The sequence below is a fragment of the Dryobates pubescens genome, chromosome 10, assembly GCF_014839835.1.
Source record: "Dryobates pubescens isolate bDryPub1 chromosome 10, bDryPub1.pri, whole genome shotgun sequence".
Classification (NCBI taxonomy): domain Eukaryota; kingdom Metazoa; phylum Chordata; class Aves; order Piciformes; family Picidae; genus Dryobates; species Dryobates pubescens.
Window position 1 is genome coordinate 13328123 of NC_071621.1, and position 23437 is coordinate 13351559.

Here is a 23437-nt window from a genome sequence, read left to right on the forward strand (position 1 = left end):
TTCAGGTGGTTGTAGAGAGCAAGAAGGTCTCCCCTGAGTCTCCTCTTTTCCAGGCTAAGCAACCCCAGCTCCCTCAGCCTCTCCTCACAGGGCTGTGTTCCAAACCCCTCACCAACTTTGTTGCTCTTCTCTGGACTCATTCCAGCAAGTCAACCTCCTTCCTAAACTGAGGGGCCCAGAGCTGGACACAGGACTCAAGGTGTGGCCTAACCAGTGCAGTGTACAGGGGCAGAATGACCTCCCTGCTCCTGCTGGCCACACTGTTCCTGATGCAGGCCAGGATGCCATTGGCCTTCTTGGCTGCCTGGGCACACTGCAGGCTCATGTTCAGCCTACCATCGACCAGCACCCCCAGGTCCCTCTCTGCCTGGCTGCTCTCCAGCCACTCTGACCCCAGCCTGTAGCCCTGCATGGGGTTGTTGTGGCCAATGTGCAGAACCCGGCACTTGGATGTGTTCAGTCTCATGCCCTTGGACTCTGCCCATCTGTCCAGCCTGTCGAGCTCCCTCTGCAGAGCCCTTCTACCCTCTAACAGATCAGCACCTGCCCCCAGCTTGTGTCTCATCATGTTTCAGCTCAGACATCTTTCTTCACTGTTGTGCACACTGTAGAGCAGATGTAACCACAGACAAAAGTGACAACTTCAGTTTTCCTTCTCTTCTGTACTACCTGGTGTCTCAGTTGGGCAAAACATGCCCTTTTGTAAACAACAAGTATGACATGATGGATAGAAAGAATGCAAGGTTGTTCTTGGTGTGTGTTTTTACAGAGCTACAATCCAGATGAGGCTATTCCCCAGGTAATTCACTGTAATTGCTGAGTGGTGTCATTGTCTCTAAACAATAGGGTATTTGTTAATTTACATCAGCACATGATAAAGAGCCTTGTCCAGAAATGCTACAGAAAATGTCTTGAAAACACAACATTGTCACCTAGAAAATCCCAATACCAGATAATATTTTGTCCTATTGAATAACTGCCAAAGAGATGAAAGCATATCAGTGCTATGGACAGGGATTTATCCAGAGCCATGTCTGGTCTAAGAGAAGTTCATAGATTCATAGAATATCAGGTTGGAACGGAGCTCAAGGATCATCTAGCCCAACCTTTCAGGGTAAGAATATAGTTTAAATGAGAGGGCCCAGCACCCTATCAAGCTGGCCCTTGAAACTGTCTAATGTAGGAATCCTAAGATGAAGTCCTCCAGTGACATCCCAGAATGCACTAAGGATGCAATAGAGATTTTTCTGGGATTGCCACAGCTTAATCCCCTTGTAGCTCTTGACTTCCTGCTCCAAGATTAAGGACACATCTTTAATTTAGTCTCCTCTGACCTAGGGCAGATCAAAATCCCCAAAGGAGAGACTGAGGGCACAGGGACTGCATTCCCCGCTGCCTTTCTGCCCTGCAAGGAGGAGGACAGACATCAAAGCCCCACGAGAGCTATCAGGGGGAGCCTTCCTTACTGCATTGTTGGGGGAGATTCAGTTCACAGAACTACACAGAAATGTTCAGGTTGGAAAAGACCCTCAGGATCACCAAGTCCAACTGATAACCCTACTCTACAAGGCTCACCCCTAAACCATAGCCCCGGGGCACGACATCTAAACCACCATCCAGGGTTGGTGACACAACCACATCCCTGCCCAGCCCATTCCCATGCCTGACCACCCTTTCTGTGAACTTTTTGTTCCTAATGTCCAGTCTGAGTTAATCCTGTGAAGAAGTGACCAACACCTGATCAGTGAGTAATTCTCCCATTTCAGCATAAATCCAAAGAAAGTGAGAGACTCCTGCAGCCGCCCCACGACTGGATTCCTCCCAACACATTTCAATATCCAACACCCAACAACAGCAACTCTTCTACAGCCACAGCAGTTACCTCTCCTTCTCCCTGCAGAGCCTGCAGTTCTTTCTTATAGGTCTTTTTGCCAAGAGTCTCATAGATTTTTGTCATCACTGGAATCTTTTCACCACCATCACTCATGGCTGTGTGATATTTTGGCTCAGGGAGGTCTCCCATGAAACGGAGGACGGTGATCCACACAGCAAGTGCTGCCTGTTTGGAAGGAGAGATTCACTCTGTTAGCTTGCACCAGGGGAGTGGAGGGGTTGGTCAAGTCGTGCTGAATCCGTCAGGACCGTGCAGGTCTGCAGGAGAAAAAACACTTTCCCACATCACACACAGCAGCTTTGCCTGCAGCACACATCCCATCTGAGCAAGCCAGGCAGGCTGGCGACTGGGACCCCAGGTTCAGGCCTTCATGAGTTTGTGGTGCCTACAAGGAGTTTACTTCTTTGCTAGGAGATGCCCACCTTATGGACAGCCAGTGACTAGCAGCTCCTAACCTGCTGCAGAGGAAAAGGAGAACAACAGTGAAGGTAAGTGCATGATCAATGTAATGCTTGTTACCCCAGAACTGTAGAATCATAGAATGATGGAATGTTTTGGGTTGAAAAGAACCTTTAAAGGTCATCTAGTTCAAACCCCCTGTAGTGAGCATGGACATCTTTAACTACAGCTGGTTGCTGACGACCCTGTCCAACCTGCCCTGGAATGTTTCCAGGGATGGGGCATCTGCCACCTCTCTGGGCAACCTGAGCCAGTGTTTCACTATCCACAGCGTAAAAAATCTATTGCTTTCATCTGGTCTGAGTCTCCACTCGTTTAGCTTAAAAGCATTTCCTCTTGTCCTGTTGCCACAAGCCCTGCTGAAAAGTCTGTCCCCATCTTTCTTCCAGCCCCCTTTAAGTACCAAGAGGCCACAATAAGATCTCCCTAGAGCCTTCTCTTCACCAGACCGACCAACCTCAGCTCTCTCAGCCTGTCCTCACAGCAGAAGGGTCCCAGCCCTCTGACTATTTTTGTGGCCCTCTTCTGGACCTGGTCCAACATGTCTACGTCTCTCTGGTGCAGAAAGCTGGACCCAGCACTTCAGATGTTCTTACCAGGGTGGAGCAAAGGGGCAGAATTGCCTCCCTTGACCTGCTGCCTATGTTAGTCTGGATGCAGCCCAAGACACAGCTGGCTTCTGAGCTGTGAGAGCACATTGCTGGTTCATGTCCAGCTTGTCATCCGCCATTAGAATCATGTAGGTTCAGTATAGTTCTGTTTTTGTCCTGCTGGCTATAGGACAAGCATTTCTCCTGTGCTCACTCTGCACTGCTGTGTGTAACAAGGTAAGAAGCAACTTTTCCAGCTGCCAAGTAGCACCTTTCCAAGTGGTACTCACTCAACTAATTTTATTGTCCATGCACTGAGCTTGGAGCACTTCATTAATTGTCCTAACACCACCATCTGGGTACAGAAGTGGACTCCCCATCACATCCCTCTAACACTCCTTGCCTTGCCAGTGCTCAAAGCATGTTGGTGGGACAGAGTCTATTAACACAAGCAGCAGGTGAAGGCTGTGTTGTGCATCAAGCCATGGACACACCAGGGTATCCGAAAGGGAAACTGGTGGTGCCCTCTGGCTGAAGGGCTTGACAGGCTTGCTCCAACCCACCCTCCCCTGCTCGAGGTTTTTCAGCCCCTGCCTCACCAACTGGTCTCCTTCATCTTCATGGTACAAGAGAGGCTGCTTGAGAGGCCGGCGGATGTAGGTGTGTGTCGTCGTGCCCTGGAAATATGTTGCAGCAAACTTGGCAAATTTGTACTCTGAGAGATCTTCTTCCTCCTCCTCAGGGAGAGGCAGTGCTGCATCAAGGTCCTCTTCCTCCAGCTCCTTTTGGGCTCGCTCAAGATCCTGGTGGGGAAGGACATGCCAGGTGCTCAGCATGGCTTTGAATAGTGAACTACCCTTGCCTTTTGTCCATCTCATTTCACACCCCAGAAGGAACTGGCATCTGGAGGGAAATCCATGAAACAGAGCTCTGGAGCTCATGAAATTCCCAAGTCCTAAAGGACATATCTGTACCCAGGAATGTCTTCCAAGCAGTATGAGAGGCAACAAGCATGGCCCCACTCCTGACCTGGGTGGGAAAGGGGTGCCCAAGAGCTGTGATAAATCACAAAGGAAAATATCTCAAAGGCCACAGGTTCTCAGTGCCCTTATAGTGATACAACTCTTGTCCATTTGGTAGCCCCCGAGAACACCTTCAGACTCCTGTCTGTCCCCAGCCACAGGATGCCAACCCTCAAGGGCCATGCAGAATGACAGCAGCCTTCAGAAACCACCTTTTAGATTGTCCTACTCTCCTCAGATTCACTGCTGTGTTGCTAACCCAAAAATGTGTTTGCCTCCAGTACCTCAAAGCCGTTGGGTGCCTGTCCCTCCTGGCCAGGTAGGGAGGAGGTTGTCCCCAGGAATCCAAACATTTTGTCCACCATTTCTGAATCATTCACTGGCTCATTGCGAGCTCTCTCCATTTTCTCTAAGAGCTCTTTCTTCCGACGTGCTTCCTCCTTCTCCTTCACTTCTCTCTCGGCATCCTCCCGCGCCAGCTGGGCCAGGCGGACCTGCAAGAGGACAAGCACAGTGACTAAACTGCTCCTTCCAAAGGGCTAAATCCTGAAGAGCTTGGCTTTAGACAGGCAGACTGTTCCTGGGACACTGCACCAGCACCATGGCTTGGAGCAAATCCACACCAGGCCTCAGTTTGCTATCTGCAGAAGGACAAAGCAATCTCATTTCCCCCTTCCTTAGTGCCTGTTGAGCGGGTCTGGTCCATGCACAAAGATCTCGCTGACCTTATCTTTGTCTTTTGTGTGACAGCCATGCATGTACACGCACACACAGAGTGGCCCAGTTCCCCCTTCAGCCTTTATACAATAGCAAAAGCAAGTGAATAATGGCTGTAATCTCCAGCATTCCTGTGCAGCAGATCAGAAATTCTGGAGCAGCTTCAAACTTGTGAGAACACTGAGTGCTTTAGTGAATTAAACACAAACTGCTCAAGCAAGGCAGAAATCCCTCAGATATTTTTGGCATTCCACCTCAAAAGAGCAAAAGCAGTCCCTGGAAAACAGAGGTAGAGCCCCAGAAAGAGAACAGTCCCTGATTACTTGGTGCTTCTTTTCTGCTTCCTCTTTGGCTTTCTTGGCACTCATCTCCTTTCGGAATCGTTCCTCTTCTGCCAGCCGAAGTTTCTCTGCTTCCAGGCGTCGATGATACTGGGGGGAATAAACATAAGAGCCCTTCTGAGGAAGCATCTACTTAATCCTTACATTAATTGTTGCTCTTTAAAAGCCAATCCCATGAGCTGGGGATGTGGGTTGGTGCACCCTATCCCTTACCATGGTGGTCAGAGCAGTTTGGGGTGTTGGGATATCACCATCCCTGGTCTAGTTGGGGATGTCCCTACTGACTGTGGGGAGGTTGGACTAGATGACCTTTGGAGGCCTCTTCCAGCCTGGACCATTCTATGATTCTGTGATGATTTTATATTTGCACTGGAACAGGCTGCCCAGGGACTGTGGATTCTCCCTCTCTGGAGATATTCAAGACCTGCCTGGATGTGTTCCTGTGTAATCTGCTCTAGGTGATCCTGCTCTGGCAGGGGGGTTGGACTGGATGATCTTTTGAGGTCCCTTCCAGCCCCTGAAATTCTGTGATTCTATGATTCTGTGAAGAAATGTGTGGACATGGCATTTCAGGAAGTGTTTTAATGGCTGTGGTAGTATTGGGCCAATGGTTGGACTTGATGATATTAGAGGTCTTTTCATAGAATCATAGAATTGTTAGGGTTGGAAGGGACTTCAAGGATTATCCAGTTCCAACCCCCCCTGCCATGGGCAGGGACCTCTCCATACTACATCAGGTTGCTCAGAGCCACATCCAGCCTGGCCTTAAAAACTTCTAGGGATGAGGCTTCCACCACCTCCCTGGGCAACCTGTGCCAGTGTCTGTTTCCAACCAAAACAAGACTCTGTGTTTATTTCCCCTCTTCCCACCTTCATTTGCCATGGCAAACCTCTGCTCCCCGGTACTTACTTCCCCCCGGAGACGCTTGTAGAGCCTTCTGGCGATCATGCCCCGGGCGTAGGCCTGGACAGTGAGGACAGCCCAGAGGCGGTGTCGGAAAGCCCTGCGGACCAGGTAGCCTCGGCAGCGTGCCTGGAACTCGATGATCCTGCGCCGAGCCATGTGGTACTGCTTGTGCAGCTTGCGGGACCGGTAGAGGGCCTGCAGCCTCAGGAAGCCAATCCGCATCTGCAAGAGGGAGCAAGGATGGAAGCAGCTCAGCAGCCAGGGGCTCGCCCAGCCTAAGTAGATTGCCAGCCCTAATCTCCCAGTGCTGATCTCCTGCTTGCATGCCTGTAAATAAGAGCCACTGAAATCAGGCCCCACCAGGGCTGCAGCCCTCAATATGGGAAGGGCATGGACCTGAGGGAGAGGGGCCAGAGGAGGGCCATGATAATGATCAGGGGGTTGGAGCACCTCTGCTAAGAGGACAGGCTGAGGAAGCTTGAGATTTTTCAGCCTGGAGAAGTGGAGGCTCTGAGGAGACCTAATAGCAGCCTTCCAGTGTCTGAAGGGGGTCTACATGAAAGATGGAGAGAGACAGTTTACAAAGGTGTGCAGTGATAGGACAAGGGGCAATGGTTTTGAACTAGAGAAGAGCAGATTTAGTTTGGATGTTAGGAACATGTTCTGCACCACGAGGGTGGTTGGAACAGGTTGCTCGGGGAGGTGATTGAGACCCCATCCCTGGAGATATTCAAGGTGAGGCTTGACAGGGCTCTAAGGAACCTGATCTAGTTGAGGATGTCCCTGCTGACTGCAGAGGGGGTTGAACTAGATGACCTTTGAAGGACCCTTCCAACCCAGACCACTCTATGATCCCATATTTTAAGTGAGGACAAGCCTTTATGAGGCAGCATCTCCAAGAGGGTGGAAAAATGAAGCATTCTGGCTGCTGCATTGATTCAAAGCTCATCAGGGATAAAAGTAGTTTCTTCCCCACTGAAGACTAAAGAGTTTCTGCCATCAAGAAGCCTCAGGAAGCTTATTTGATCATCTCAAGATAGCTACAAGTCATGAGGGTTACGCTCATGAAGGTCCAGCATCTGCAGACCTCCTGACTGACAGGCAAGATGCTGTGTCAAGGCAAGAAATAACATCCTCTTCAGCTTGGATGTGACTCTTCCTATCTAGTTACAGTCTCCTGACTGACAGACAAGATGCTGTGTCAAGGCAAGAGATAACATCCTCTTCAGCTTGGATGTGACTCTTCCTATCAAGTTACGGTCTTGGAGGATGATTTTGAGACACTTTCTACCACAATGCACTTCCCAAATGACCAGGGTCAAAGTCAGCTGGAACAGGACCATAGACTAGGCTGGGGAGAAACCCAGATACTGTGCCCCCTGAAGATGGAGTCTGTTGCTCAGAGGAAGCTGCTCTGGAGTTTTCAACCACCTGGAAACTAGTGGAAGATGTTTAGAACTTCAAGTGTCCATTTGTGCAATGGACATCTAGCTGATGGGTTAAAGGACAGCTAGAAGGTGGTCAGGTGCTCTCTTCAATGAAGTGGCAAAGCAGCAAGAGCAAGCCACCATTCATTGCTCCAACTGATAAAAGCCAACCCTACCTCTTCTTACACTCAGTGGGGCATTTTGAGGCAGGAAACTCTAACATATGTCCCAGCTGAAAGAGTTAAGAAGTTAGAGTTGGGAGGAAGCTCCCCTGTACTTACAGCACCATAGTTCTTCCTGCAGTTGTGTCCACGCCAGTATCTCTGGATCATCAGGACTGAATTTCTCACTTTCAGGAAATTGGACCTGCAAAGGCATTTCAATCACTTCCTCTGTAGTATCATCTCCTCCTGGGCTTCATTCTTTGGAGATTTGAAACTGAGCATTCAGGTGGAGTGAACACTGCATTCTTGGCCTGAGAAAGCCTCCTCCCCCAGACCTCCTTGTTTCCATAAAAAGAGCTGTAGGGCTTTCTTCTGATAGATCTCTAAAGGCAGATTCTGCCAGGTTATGGAAATGGGGAGAGCAGGAGATGCTGAGAATGATCCCTTTGTGCCCCCTGCCCTACACCTTCCTCTCATCTCTGAATTTTTTTTCCCTGCCTGCTCTCCCCACTTTTATCTCAGCACCTGAGAATGGATTCAATGTCAGCCAAACTATTGAGAAAACTTCAGGAGCACCACCCTGCTACCCCCATCTGCTCTTCCCATCCTCTCAGCTTAGCCTGATGCTACCTGTAGGCACCTCAAAGATGATTGTACTGGAAGAGCTTGAGGGTCTTGTCAGAATTACTGTGGATGGTCAAGTTATTTAGAATGTGTCCATTCTGCAAGGCCTAAGGAGCATCCTGATTCACATCCATGGTTCAGACAACCGAACAGCACAAAGCCCCAAGAACTGTCCTGCCACCATGGGTGAAACTTGTCCTCGATTGTGGCTCCCCCTCTTCTTCCAGAACTGTGCCATGAGATCCCCATGGGCTACCTGTTCTCCCAGTTCTGTCAAACTGGGGGACAGAGTCCTGAGCTTCTTAGGCTCTGGGGACAGCAATGCTAATCCCAGTGGATGTCCCAGTGGTGCCATTAGAGTCTTGTGGGGATTTGCATAGACTCAGTGCACCCTTCAGCAGACTCAGTGGCTGGATTGCCATCAACTCCTCTGAAGACAGCACTGAACAGAAGGAGTATGTCTTGTTCTGTCCATGTTTGAGGCAGGTAACACACTTTTCCTCTTTGTTTCCTCTACTCTTTTCCTTCAATACTTGCTGAAGGTGAGGGCTCCTCTTGGCTGCAGGAAGGACAGGGCACCAGGAGAATAACTCGTTCCCCAGAAGCAGCTTGGTGAAGGAAGCATCCCACACAGCCCACCTCTCATTTGGCAGTGAGACCCACACCTACCTGTCTTTAAACCCACGGACCACCTTCTGGATGAGGATGACTTTGTCTGTGATGGCCTTGTCTCTCTCAATCTCCAGCAGCATGTCATGGTGGTCCTGTGGGAGGAAGAAACACAGCACCCATGGTTCAAGCCATTCATCTGCCTGACATGTGGCAGGATGGGTGGTGTGAGGACCTTTCCCAGAGGAGATGTCAAAATAAACTCCAGGGATATTTTATCTCCCAGGTTTCACCCTGCCAACTCACTGGGAAATTTTTGAAACAAACCCTAATGATCTACTGTCTTCATTCCCAAGTGAACCAGAGCATCCAGAAGCTGCCATAGTTCATAGTCTGAAGACAACCAAATTATGTTGCCATTCCATGCAGAGCTCCCTGCTAGTGCTGTCAGCCATGGGAGCAGATCCTGGGAGCACTGGAGAAGTTTGGGAACAAACCCCAGGCTGCCTGGGTCCTGCTGCTCCTTATAGCCAAGGCTGCAACACCTTCATACACTAAGAACAAAATAGCACCCCAAAGCACTGCATCTCCTTGCTCTGAGGCTTTCAGATGCACCACTCCTGGCTTTCTCTTGATTTCCCCCACATAATTTGTAACTCTCTTTCTTTCCTAGTTGCAGCATGCTGAGCCCTGTGCTGGGTGAAGCAGAGGCAGCTCCACATGTTTCCTGCTTTGCTTGACCTCACTCGGCCCCTGGGGGCCTCCCCATTTCTCTGTTTCCTGCCCTAACAGCTGTGAGATCTTGATAACAGCCTTTGGAAAGAGCAGCTAGTGGGAATAGCTTCTGTGGAAGAGAAAGGAGTGTTTCAAGCTGAGTTTGGGGATGAATCTAGACCTAAGCTCTCAGGATTTATCACTGAGATTTTTGCTCAAGAGAAGCCTTTGCTTCCAATCTGGTTCCTGGCCAGCTCTAACACATCTTCCCAGAGCAACACAGGAATGGGTTTTAAGGAGAGATGAGTGAGAATGGGGCTGCTCTGTGCCAGCTGGACTGATGCAGAAAGGGAGGTTGTAGTCATGTCTTGAGTTGTACAAGGCTGTGCTGAAAAGAAAGTGAGCCTCGTGTTCCCCTTTCTGCAGGGCTCTGCATGGACATCCCTCCTGTTGTGCTCTTTGGATGAAGGCAGGAGATCATAGTTTTGTGTGGAAGAGAGCTTTAAGATCACCAAGCCCAACCACCAACCCAACACCACAAAGTCACCACCAAACCATATCCCTCAGCAATACAACCTGTCTTTTGAATACCTCCACCATGTCCCTGGGCAGCCTGTTCTACGGCTTGACAACCCTTTTGGTGAGAAAATTTTTCCTAATGCTCAATCTAAACCTCCCCCAATGCAACTTGAGTCTGTTTCCTCTTGTCCTAACTCTTCTTACTCAGGAGAAGAGACTGGCCCCCACCTCACTCCAACCTCCTTTCAGGTAGTTGTAGAGAGCAAGAATGTCTCCCCTCAGCTTATTTTTCCCCCAGACTGAACAATCCAAGTTCCCTCAGCCACTTTGCCTAAGATTTGCTCTCTAGACCCTCCACCAGCTTTTTTGGCCTACAAATGATGAAGTTGAGGGGCTCAGTCCAGGAGGTAAAGGGCTGCGTGCTGTTTGTGACCATGCCTGCATCCCTATGGGGAGAACGGCCCTGTGGAGAAGGACCTGGGAGTCCTGGTGGACAACAAGTTCTGCATGGGTCAGCAATGTGCCCTTGTGGCCAAGAGGGCCAATGGGATCCTGGGGTGCATTAAGAGGAGTGTGCCCAGCAGATCAAGGGAGGTTCTCCTCCCCACGTACTCTGTCCTGGTGAGATCTCACCTGGAATATTGCACCCAATTTTGGGCTCCTCAGTTCAAGAGGGACAGGGATCTGCTGGAGACAGTCCAGCAGAGGGCTATGAGGATGATGAAGGGACTGGAGCACTGCCTGATGAGGAGAGGCTGAGGGACCTGGGGCTTTTTAATCTGGAAAAGAGAAGACTTAGAGAGGATTTGATAAATGTTTATAAAAATCTGAGGGCTGGGGGTCAGGAGGGAGGGACAGGCTCTGCTCACTTGCTCCCTGTGATAGGACAAGGAGCAATGGATGTAAGCTGCAGCACAGGAGGTTCCACCTCAACATGAGGAGATACTTCTTCACTGTGAGGGTCACAGAGCACTGGAACAGGCTGCCCAGGGAGGTTGTGGAGACTCCTTCCCTGGAGACTTTCAAGACTCATCTGGATGCATTTCTGTGTGACCTGTGCTAGATTCTATGATCCTGCTCTGGCAGGGGGGGTTGGACTCGATGATCTTCTAAGGTCCCTTCCAACCCTTAATATCCTATGATCCTATTTGCATGTATCAGTGCTGGCAGACTGTCAGGACTTCCTCCTGCCACAGCTTCCTAAACTGGCTCCAAATATCCTGCCTTGACCCCGGTTCTACTCACTGCCATGCCAACCCCGAGAGCATGCGAAAGGGTCTCGTCCTGGGATGGAAAGGGAATAGCGGGAGACTTCTTCACAGGCAAGGATCCCAGGTGTCAGGAGGGATGTGGAGAACCACTTACCTTCAGGAATATCTTTGTCTTGCCAATCTGCCAGTCATCATCCTTCCCAAGCACTGCTTCAGCAATGCGCTGGCATGTCCCTCGTAGGTCGCCCTGATAGAATCACAGAATCAAGCAGGTTGGAAGAGACCTCCAAGATCAGAACTAGAGGACACAGTCTCAGGCTGCGCCAGGGGAGGTTCAGGCTGGATGTTAGGAAAAAGTTCTCTACAGAGAGAGTGATTGCCCATTGGAATGGGCTGCCTGGGGAGGTGGTGGAGTCACCATCACTGGAGGTTTTCAGGAGAAGACTTGATGGGGTGCTTGGTGCCATGGGTTAGTTGTTTGGGTGGTGTTGGATTGGTTGATGGGTTGGACGCGATGATCTTGAAGGTCTCTTCCAACCTGGTTTATTCTATGTATTCTATGTATATGTATCATCAAGTCCAGCCAATCACCCAACCCTGACTAATCAACTAGACCGTGACACTAAGTGCCTCATCCAGGCTTTTTAGGAGATGGAGTGGGATTCACCGAGACCAACCTCACCCATAGCTCCTCTCAAGCACCTGGGGACCTTCTCTGGTCCCAATTCCAGCAGTTTTCTGCTAATGAGCTCCCAAAGGTTTACTTTTATCACATTTAAGGTGAGAGAGAGGTACAGGCTGAACATGGTACTTGTCTCTGCCAGCCCTGTAACCCCTCTTCCTTCACATGAAAAGGGCAGAGCCCCACTATAACACCTGGGGGTCAAATGGGGCAGAGGATGCACACTCTGGAGAGCCCAGCAGAGAGCCACCATTTAGCCATGGAAGAAGCAGCTCACCTGTTTGTACGCTGGCTTCACCCCAGGCATGAGCACCCGGTACCTGTCCACAAACTCCACGAAGGTGTAGCGGATGGGGTAGCCAGCGCGGCGGATCCGGATGGTCTCCATCATCCCCGAGTACCTCAGCTGGCGGACACACAGCTCCCGGTCAAACAGCTGGGGAGGGGACAGGACACAGCGGTTGGATCTGGACTAAATGACCTCCAAAGAGCCCTTCCAACTGCTGCCATTCTATGATCAGGCCTGAACTGGCCATTAGATTCACAGAATTAACCAGGTTGGAAAAGACCTTTGAGGTCATCAAGTCCAACCTATCACCCAGCACCTTGTAATCAACTAAACCAACACACTGACACTTCCAGTCCTTTTATAAATACTTTCAGGGATGATGACTCCATCACCTCCCTGGGCAGCCCATTCCAACGGCCAGTCTCTCTTTCTGTAAAGAATTTCTTCCTAACCTCCAGCCTAAACCTTCCCTGGTGCAGCTTGAGACTGTGTTCTCTTGTTCTGTCACAGGTTGCCTGGGAGAAGAGACCAACCCCCACCTGGCTACAACTTCCTTTCAGATAGCTGTAGAGAGCAATAAGGTCTCCTCTGAGCCTCCTCTTCTCCAGGCTAAACAACCCCAGCTCCCTCAGCCTCTCCTCGTAGGGCTTGTGCTTGAGACTCCTGTGGGAATTCTGAAGATGTGTGGGGCAAGCAAGTCAGGCATCCACCCAAATCCTCCACTCAGTGAGCTCAAGGCTGTAGGACTGATGGCTTTCATGGATCTTACCCTATGAGCTGCTGAGAGTGCTTAACTCACTCCATTTCTTTAATTCCCTTTGCAAGACTGGATGTGTCCTGCACATGGTACATGAGAACTGGAGAGAACAATACAATGATCACAGAATCACAGAATGGTAGGGACTGGAAGGGAGCTACAGCAGGTTTGCCTAGATCAGGTTGCACAAGGCTGTTTACAGGCAGGCTTTGAAACTCTCCAGAGAAGGAGATTCCACAACCTATCTGGGCAGCCTGTTCCAGAGCTGAATGAATATCACATTGGGAAAGTGGGCAGTGATGGTGCACCTACAGGGGTCAAACCATACTGTCAGACTTGTGATGAACACTCATGGTTGTGAACTTCTGACTGCTACATTGAGCTTCACCAGCATGAGCAGGGCAATATAATTTTGCAGGCAGAGGTCCATGTAGGCACCAATATAGGCTGGGCAGCAACTGGCTTGAGAGCAGCCCTGAAGAAAAAGGTTTGGGAGTGCTGGTGGGTGACAAGATCATCATGAGCCACCAGTGTGCACTTACAGCCCAGAAAGCCAACCAGAGACTGGGCTGCATCAAGAGAAGCAGGTCGAGGGAGGCAATTATCCCCCTCTACTCTGCTCTGGTGGGACTCCACCTGGAGTACTGCATCCAGTTCTGGAGCCACTATTACAGGAAGGATCTGGAGGTGCTGGAACATGTCCAGAGAAGGACCATGAGGATAATTAGAGGGCTGGAGCACCTCTCCTATGAGGACAGACTGAGAGAGTTTGGGGCTGCTCAGTCTGAAGAAGAGAAGGCTCTGAGGAGATCTTATTGTGGTCTCCAGTATCTGAAGGGGGCTACAAGAAACCTGGGGAGGGACTTTTTAGGGTGTCAGGGAGTGATGGGACTTGGGGGAATGGAACAAAACTAGAAGTGGGTAGATTGAGATTGGATGTTAGGAAGAAGTTCTTGCCCATGAGGGTGGTGAGACACTGGCACAGGTTGCCCAGAGAGGTGATGGAAGCCTCGTCCCTGGAGGTTTTGAAGGCCAGGCTGGATGTGGCTCTGAGCAACCTGCTCTGGTGTGAGATGTTCCTGCCTATGGTAGGGGGATTGGAATTAGTTAATCCTTGAGATCCCTTCCAAGCCTAACAGTTCTGAGATTCTGTGATATGAGCAAAGGCTCAGACACTCAAGTCTTAGGGTATCTACCACAGGTAGGTGACACCCAGAAGTAATATAAAGGAATATATGCAGCCTTGGAGATGCCAAAGCCCTTAGACAAGCCTGTTGTCATCAAACTACCCTGCATCCAGCAGTACAACTGAGGAACTCTGAATGAACAGGTCAGAACTGAGACCAGCTGAGAGTTTTAGAGAAAGGACAAATCTCAAACCACCATCTGCTGCTTCTCCTAACATACAACGGACAGTTTCCAGGCCAGACAGCAGACACAGGCAACCCAGATGTTTGCAGATGTTTGCTAATAAACCTGGCTGCTCTCATTGATCTTAGGTGCCTTGGGGTGAGTGCTGCTAGAAGGGCAGAATTGCTGATGCAAAGAGAAGTGCAGGGAAATTTCTGCCACACTTTAGTACCTTGAGGAGGATCATGGGGGCCCTTACAACCTGATGGTGTCTGCTGTGAGCATCCGAAACGTGTTCAACCCATGTGTAAAAGAAAGGCAGAAGCAGTGTGGTGCTGGCACGCCACGGAAGGTCAGGACAGTAAATCCCAGCCTGGGTCAAGGAGTGTGGGTACAGACGTGAGAATCTAAAATGTGAGTCATCTAGGCTCTCCATGAAGGGAGTGAGGAGAGATAGGTATGTGCTTGTATCACAGATGTTCCTGTATCTCACATCCATCTGCTGGGACCGTGGGATCTGCTCTAATCATCTCCCCATCCCTGGAGGAAGCTTTTTTTACTGGCTTTAAGCAGCCACTTAATAATGAAAGGGCTGGAGTGAAATGAGGCAGCTCCTGGTCCCAGAAGAAGACAACAGATGAGCAAGGAAAAGGAAGAAAATAGCGTAATCCAGATTTGATCTTGAGAGGTCTGCATCTAAAATTGGTAGGGGGGAGAAGAAAGGTGCAGAGGAAAGAGATGTGTGTTCCCCTGTCTTCTGCTGCCATGAAGCAGAAGGGTTTGTGAGCAGCTGGGGGCTTGCAATTAGTTCTCCAGAGCTTGTAGGGCTAACTCATTGCACATATGGGCAACTCTTCCCATTGCACATATGGGCATCTCTGCCCATTGCACATATGGGCATCAGGGTCTGGTGAAGCACAGACAGCTGAAAACCACTTTTTTCTTCCTTTGCATGGTTTGCCACCTAGTTCATCCCACACATTTCTCTTGGACTAACAGAGCAGTGCCCAGAAACATCAGCATAGGATGATGTACAGCCCCACAGAACTCCAGCCAGCATCCCAATGCAACCTCCCCCCGCCCCCCCAAGCACATTTCAGAAGGAAGTAAAAGCTTCAAAACAACATAAAGTAACAAACAGTCAGGACTTTCCATTGACCTTTCACTTCCCACCATCCCATTTCCTACTAGTATCAGTACACTTTCCTTTAGAGCCAGGGACAGAAAATAAACTCCCAGAAAATGGTCTCCTTACAGTCACCCTGCAAAGCTCTATGAACATTATTTAGGATCTATTTCCACCTCCCCACCCCCCCTATATTATTAAATCAAGGCCAAAAACAAATTTAGCAAGAAATCATATCAAACAGCACTACATGGGGGTTGGACTGGATGACTATTAGAGGTCCTTTCCAGCCCAAACCATTCTATGATTTTATGATGCTACAGTCTCTGATTCAGTGCTAGGTCTGGTGCTAGTTAGCAGCACAAGAGTCCAAACATTAGTAGCACCATTGCTAATTAGCAGCACCATTGAGTCTAAGCCATTGCCCCTTGTCCTGTCATTAGACATCACTGAGCAGAGCCTGGCTCTGTCCTCCCCACACTGCCCTTCACATCTTTATCAACATGAATGAAGTCACCCCTCAGGCTCCTCTTCTCCAAGCTACAGGGCCCCAGCTCCCTCAGCCTTTCCTCATCAGGAAGGTGTTCCACTCCCTTCGTCATTTTGTAATACACCTCAGGATGTCATTGGCCTTCTTGGCCACAAAAGCACATTGCTGGCTCATGGCTGCACTAGGACCCCCAGGTCCCTCTCCTCTGTGCTGCTCTCCAACAGGTCAGTCCCCTGTACTGGCCCATGGGGTTGTTCTTTCCTGGATGCAGGACTCTACACTTGCCCTGTTGTATTTCATTAAATTTATCCCCACCCAAGCTCTCCAGCCTGCCTAGGTCCTACTGAATGGCAGCACAGGCTTCAAGGGTGTCAGCCACTGCCCCCAGTTTTGTGTCATCAGCAATAATGGCTGGACTCAATGACCTGGAAGGTCTTTTCCAACTGAAATGATTCTATGGTTCCTTCAAATTTAGAACTGGTTTTATGTCCCAAGGCCCTCCATTAATGTGCTGTTAGGTACATTTTGTGCTCACCAAAAACCAGGACAAAGCCACAGCAAACTGAGAGAGCCACCAAACCTTTCACCCTTCATCATTAGGCTCACTGAAGAGCAAACATAAGTTTCAAACAAACATTGCTTGCATATAGCAGCTCTAAAATCCAGTATTTTGTCTATTGTTTCTTGCAGCTCTGGCTAGATTAACCACCACTGAGGTGCAAAGGCCTGGGCAAAAGGATCCACAGAAATAAAGGGCTGAAATTATCTTCAAATAATGCTCTTGCTCCCCCAGCAGTATCACTGTTGAGTGGTCAGCAGCTAGCAGTCATTTCTAACAGCACCAGGGTCCAGGCCTGTGAGATGCTGACACTGGGATTGGGGTGTTCAGCACCACCTTAACATCCACCTTTCACTCCAAAACTTGAAGGACCCTCCATGAGAATATCAACAGCCTTGTATTTGCTCCAGAAACTTTGTGCCCCAGAGTGTTTGTTGCTTTTTTGAGGCAACTCTCTGGGAAACAGAGCAAAATAATTCTGCTCTCTGCTATTTTGCTATTTTGTTTTGTGAAGAACACCCATGGGAAGGTGAATCACTGTAAGGAAATGTTGAACCCTGTCATAGGATTAAACCCAGAACCCTACAGATCACCCTAAGTCTCTGGTAGGGAGGTGTCTAGTCCTTATGGAAATTCAGAGGCATTTCCTATAGGAGAAAAGGCTGTGGGGTGAATTCCTCAAGGTCATCCAGTAGGAGAAAAACAGGGCCAGGAGCTCCCTTCTCCAAAAGGTTTTGGGGTGCTTGATTTTGCCACCCCTTTGGTGACTCCCTGGCTTGCAGAGCAGGCTGTGGGTGGGTGTCCTAAGCAGCCAGGCTCAGCCCCAGCTCCTCGGACACCCAGAGAAGTTTCACTTTGAGCTCCAGAGCAGAGTGACCCTGCAGACAGTACAAAAAGCAAGCAGGATTCAAAAGCAGGACTTACCATGGGCTTCTTGTACTCATTGGGCTTGATGCAGCGGACAAAGAAGGGCTGGCACACGCTGAGAGTCCTCATCAACAGCTCCAGGGACCGCTTGAACTGGCTGCTGAGTGTCGGCGAGCGCTTCCTCGTCTCCGCTCCCTGCAAAACCCCAGCAGAGCAGGCTCAGGAAATGAAAGGATAACAGTGCCTTTCCCCTCCAGCCACATCCCACATCCAGCCAGGGCTGGAGGGGGAAGCAGGGCCAGAGCTGTTTGAGTACTGTGGCAGCAGAGGGGCAAGGCAGAGCCAGGGAGCTTGCAATGGCCTGACTCTGCCAACATGCTCTGTCTGCCTCTACTCAGGGAGGGAAAGCGCCATAGTTGAATTTCTCCTACTCAGCCCTCCCTGTGTGACTGCCAATCCCATGTGCCCTATGCAGAGACACAAGGAAGATCTGCCCATAATAGCAAACTGCCCTTTCTGGGCCACCAAAAAAAACCCCCAAAACATCTCTGTCCTGCTGCCTGGGGCAATGCATCTGCTCAGGGCAGCTCCTTGGAATGGCTTGGGCTGGCTTTCCTGACCCCATGTGTTGCAGCATGGTCATTTCCAAACCCTTTCTTTTTTTACCCTTTTTTCTTTTTGTGGTTCCTCATGTCAGGCTGAGCCCCTTTCTGCTCCCTGAGGCATAGGATCAGAGACCCATGTAGGGTGAGACCCATATAGGGTGAAACCCAAGCCAGGGAGACTTCTGCTGCAGGGTGACTCTGCAACAGCTCCAAAAACTTCTAGCAAAGTCTATATTCCTCAGCCTGTGCCATAGAGAAGATCTGAGGTTTGTTTGGAAAAGCATATTGACTAGGCTAAATGAGAAGTGTATTAAGGGGGAATCAGGGTGATTTTGAGTATTTTGCTTGGTTTATCTCCGTGGGTTAAATCATTTATCCTATCTCCGGTTTGGCCAAGTGTTTCTAAGCAGAATAGAGATGTTTCCCTGACATGTTCCCTGGAGATGTTGTCCCTTCTCTCTGTCCTGGGAGACCCTCCAAACTAAACGAGGCCCCCAGCTCCTTCTTAGTGTCACTCACTATTACCCAAGCTGCTTCCACACCAGTCACAGCGCTGCTGGGTGTCTCACAGGGTCTGGTGTTCAGGGAGCCTTTGTCGGGCAGCAGGTACCGCTGGTGGTTTGGAGAAAGAATTGGGCACCAGGATGCAGCTCCCTCTGAACAAATAATAGGGCAAACTGTGACATGATGAGGGTTGGCCAAGGGTTTCCCAAGGGGAAGATTCCAGGAGGATTTTAATACATTTTTCCTCCAAAGACCACCTTCTTTACAGGTGGTCGAGGTTTGCGTGGAGTCACGAAATCCACACTGGCACTGCCCTTGCCGCTACGTTTTGCAAGGTGCTGAGTTTGACTCCCACTTTTGCTAAAATCTTTGTGTGCACTTCATTGTCCAGCTCTAGTAACCTGCCAGATGATGTCCCCATCCACCCAAATGGAGGAATTTCATAGAATCACAGACTAGTTTGGGTGGGAAGGGACTAGAAGCAACATCAAGTCCAAACCTTCTGCCATAGCCAGGGGATTTGCACAGCTCAGGTTGGATGCGATATTGAGACAAACCAAATCAACACAAGCACAGAGTCATCATGGAATTCCAACAAGAGAAAACCCAGCTCATGCACACTCCAGAAGAATCTGGCCTGCTTGTCCAGAAGAGCATGGCTATCAGTCATTTCTCCTAGCAAAATCCTCCCCTGAAGGACAAACTGTTAACAAATCCACAGCAATTACTGGATGCAGCTGCTGCCTGCAGAGCACTGTAGAGTTTGGTGCTCACATTCTGTCACAGATTTGATGAGGAATGGGCTGCTTCAGCAAGAATCCTGGCTTGGATAGCTTTGATCAATGGTTTCTTATCACTTTGCCAATTGTGTGCAAGGGGTCATCTCTGTGAAATGTGAAGGGGTAGTCACAAGGTTTAGAAGCCTCAACAGATGCAGGAACAAGGCTAAAAGGTGGAATAGAATAGAATTAACCAGGTTGGAAAAGACCTTTGAGATCATTGAGTCCAACCTATCACCCAACACCATCAAATCAACTAAACCATGGCACCAAGTGCCTCATCCAGTCTCTTCTTAAACACCTCCAGTGATGGTGACTCCACCACCTCCCTGGGCAGCCCATTCCAATGGCCAATCACTCTTTCTGTGAAGAACTTCTTCCTAAGAGCTGTGTGTTTAGCCAGAGTTGTCAGTTTGGGTTTGGCTAGAAGAGGTCATTTTTCAGTTGGTGGCAGGAAGGGTGCAAGCCTTTGTACAAGGTTCCACAAAGGAATGTATGAGTGGTGTTCTCCCAGACAACACAACCTGCTTCTCCAGGTTGCTGATGGTAAAAAGCAGTGGTGCCACATCTACCTTTACACCTGAGAGCTTTCTGCTGGGAGGGGCTGGAAGGGACTGCAGCCAGAAAGCAGCTTGGTTTCCTATCCAAATTGTCAGAGTGGTCTGGGCTTCCCCTGTCAGGACGATCCCATCCACTCACATGCTTCCTGACATGCATGGGTCACCTCTCAGTGGTGAGGAACAGCCACATGGACACACACCAGGCTCTCAGCTACACAACAAAAACTCAGGAAAGTGCTTTGCATCAGCCTCCTCCTGCAGGGACAGGGTGACACCACTGCAGTCATTGTGGTTCCTCATACCTCACCTCAACATCAGTGAGGGGAGATTCTTCCCTTAATCCAACAAAATAGCACAAAAATTATGAGTAGAGCAGCCTGCCAACAGAGGTCTCACTGCAGGAGCCTTTTTTAGCTCAAAGCAGACACAGTCCCAGAGCAAGATGAACATAATGTCTTCTGCTGGCCAGGCATGACTTAACTGCCAGACTGTTACACCTTTGAGAGACAGACTCTCTCTTCACTGGTGTCTACAGAGAACCTAGTACAGAGGAGAACATGACCTGCATGTCCTGGGCAGAACAAGCAGGATTCACAGGTGCTGTAGCCCAGATTGGGGCCCAAGTGGTCACTCAGTCTGCACTCAGCACCAAAGAAAGAAAGAAAAAAGTAGAAGAGAAAAACAGAAAGAGAAGTGCACCATTTCCAGAGAAGCACCACCTCAAAAGGAGTTCCTAAAGATCTCCAAATCAGCATGACACTCAGACACGCTTCAATGCCACCTCTCTCTGCCACCTCAAGCCAACGTGGCTTGAGATGCCCAGGGATGTGTGTGACTGAAGCAACATAAAGACAAAAGTCAAGGCAGAACATCATCAGCAGGACACAAGAGGATGTTCCCCCAGAATGAGATCCTCAATGGCACAGCTGGAGCATTGGGAACTTTTCCAGCATCTCTGAGAGGCTGCAAAATCTCTAGGTACCTATTCAGGCTATTTTCTTGGGTGTCTTGAATGCACTTAGGTATTTATCATACACCCAGGGCTGAGAAAGCAACCACCAATGCAGCCTCTCTGCACCCTCTGGGTTTAGTGGGTTGAGATAGACACAAAGTCATGTTTTTAACACAGACCCAGAGCTCCAGCTAGGCCAATCACCAATCTTTTTTTCTGTTGTTTTAACATCTGTAATCTTCAAACCAAGCAAACAGAAGCAAGGAGAAAAGCAAGGAGAAGGAGAAATGTCACTGGAGGAGAAATGTCACTGAGCCAGAAATGGTAGGAGTTACTCCTGATGTCCCTCTGTGCCTTCTCCTTCCACATTAAGGAGAAGGCTGCATGGTGCACCAGGATCTCCATGCTCAGCACTAGGTCTGCCAGGGAGATAGTGACCTGCTTTGGTGGGAGTGTAGAATTACTTAAGGTGAGCTAGGGAAGGAGAGAGAGGCATGTACCACTAGCAGTGCTTTGAGGAAAGGACCATCCTCACATCTCTTTAGGATAAGAAAATCACTACACTTGGGCCATGCCAACATAACACACTATTTTTCATCCCCTCCTCCCCCCCCCCCTTCCCCCCCCCCCCCCGCCTAAATCTGATTAAAATGATGATTTGATTACTTCATTATATGGAATGCTGCTGGGGTGGCTTCAGTTGGCCACTCAGAGTTGAGGCTTCGTGTTGGAGTAGAATGAAGAGAGCCTCTCTCTGAAATGCTGTGCAGTACAAAAGATGCCTTCAGAGCCAAAGCTGACATGGGCTGTGTAACAGTGCTAAGTATCACTATTGGGAACTAAACTCTCTCTTCCTTCCCCCTCACTCCCCCCATTTTTGTTTTTAATTTACTGATGATACAGTTGGAAAACCTGGTTTTGGCTTGGCTGTTCCACCCTTGCCTCATTGCCAAACAAACCCAACTGATTATCACTCATTAAGGACTTTACAAAACACAAGACTATGTTGCAAAAACAACCATGACAACAGAAAAATCCCCCCCCAAATAATCAGTTTTATGTCTCCCATTTAGTGTTCTGTCTCCCATTTCTTTAGAGGAGAGTGGCCTGGGCATTTCTTACAATTCCTTCCTGGACTCAATCCCAACCATATCATAACTGAGGAAGGGTTTGGTGGTTTTTTTGGTGTGTGGCATTGTTACAGCTCCAGAGCTGGACCTCTTGAAATGTTGCAATCCAAACAGTTTGCAATCATCATAGAGGAGGGAAGCAGTCCAGGTCTGGAACAAAGGGCTTTAGGTCATTTTAGATCAGATCTCCTTCATTGGAATTCCAAGTCCAAACATTTGAGATACTGCAGAGGGAAGAGGGGTTGAAATTCAGCCCCATGCAAGGATCTGAATGTTGCAGGTCAGGTCTATCTCCAACATGAGCCTCTGGCTATTGAAATGGTGGGATGGAAATGTGAGCAGAGTCACAAAGCTAATGGCACAAAACATTTAACAGGCAGGATGCTACCCTATGGCCAAATATCTAGCAAGAAAGGTTTGGAGAGATATCAGAACCAGTCAGGAGATTAAATGCAACAGAAAAGATCCAAAGAAGGTGCCAAGAGCCTGTTTGGAATAGCATGGTAATGTTTGATATTAAGCAGGTCTTTGGAGGCTTGCATTTGAGCTTTCCCCTGAACATGAAGCCACCACAAGGATGATGACATTTCTAAACAGCCCAGAAATGCAACCAGAAGTCTCTGGGCAAGAGAGGGCCAGATTAGCAGCTGCATTAAGGAACAACATCCCACTGAAGCCAGTGGTGGTGGAACCGTGGTAAACAGCCATATCCAAGAGATGATCTATCTGAAGTTCAGAAATATCAGAAAAAAACCCCACAAAAGACTCCTTAAAGCTTTGTCTCAGGCTGGTTCTGATTTTATCCAAACCAATTTCCCATGATCACAAAGCTCTTCTGAGCTGAATCCTAGAAATAAACGAGGCATGGATCTGAATCTACTCGACAAGCTGCACAAATGCTCTCCAACACATTGGTCACTCGAAATGGATCTGCTATGGATAGGACAGGAAGAGGAATAAACTGACAAGAGCAAAGCACACTCGTTGCCAAGGAGAGGTGAATACAGAAGAGAGGAACTCATGTCTTTGGTTTACCTTTGGTGTGGGTGTGGGCGACTGGCCAAATGTGCTGGATGCATAGCCACAGAGAAACTACGTGAAGCACAGGTGAAAAACAAAACCAAACCAAAACAAAACACAAAACAAAACAGAGACAGAGAAGAGCAAATAGTGAAAAGGAAGAACAACCAAACTGGAGCCCTGACATTGTTAGTCTTGGAGGTCCAGCTGTTAAAATATCTCATGAACAGTATTCATTAAGAAAACCTCTTAGATTAGATTCTTAGATTAACTCTTAGACTCCTCTCTGTCCCTGGTCTTTTTGACCAGGGGGGGTTTCTGTGTTGTAAATACCTGTATAATATTGTAAATACTGTGTATTTTGTACATATCCATTGCATTCCATTGTAGAGTGTAGTTTTTGCTTGTAAACACAGCCTTCATTTGCTTCTAACTGAGTTGGTCTGGCTGAGTTAATGTTGGGGGGAAACTTCAACCCACCACAATCCCCCTCCTGGCTTTTTCCTTTCACCTCCATGTCTGCATCTCGGAAACTGAGGCAACTGTCACTGTCCAGCTGTTGCCTCTTG

At 49.0% G+C, this 23437-nt stretch overlaps 1 protein-coding gene across 1 annotated transcript in view; it reads right to left on the minus strand.

Moving 5' to 3' along the window:
- MYO7A (myosin VIIA) overlaps nucleotides 1-23437 on the minus strand; it is a 90967-nt gene that overhangs the window by 33617 nt on the left and 33913 nt on the right. The window contains exons 14-23 of the mRNA XM_009906953.2: nucleotides 17376-17513; nucleotides 12158-12316; nucleotides 11353-11445; nucleotides 8815-8909; nucleotides 7639-7723; nucleotides 5934-6152; nucleotides 5006-5113; nucleotides 4250-4459; nucleotides 3543-3746; nucleotides 1883-2059 (exon numbers count right to left, since the gene is read on the minus strand). Of these exons, the coding sequence (XP_009905255.2) occupies nucleotides 1883-2059; nucleotides 3543-3746; nucleotides 4250-4459; nucleotides 5006-5113; nucleotides 5934-6152; nucleotides 7639-7723; nucleotides 8815-8909; nucleotides 11353-11445; nucleotides 12158-12316; nucleotides 17376-17513 (1488 nt within the window). The remainder of the gene's footprint in view (nucleotides 1-1882; nucleotides 2060-3542; nucleotides 3747-4249; nucleotides 4460-5005; nucleotides 5114-5933; nucleotides 6153-7638; nucleotides 7724-8814; nucleotides 8910-11352; nucleotides 11446-12157; nucleotides 12317-17375; nucleotides 17514-23437) is intronic.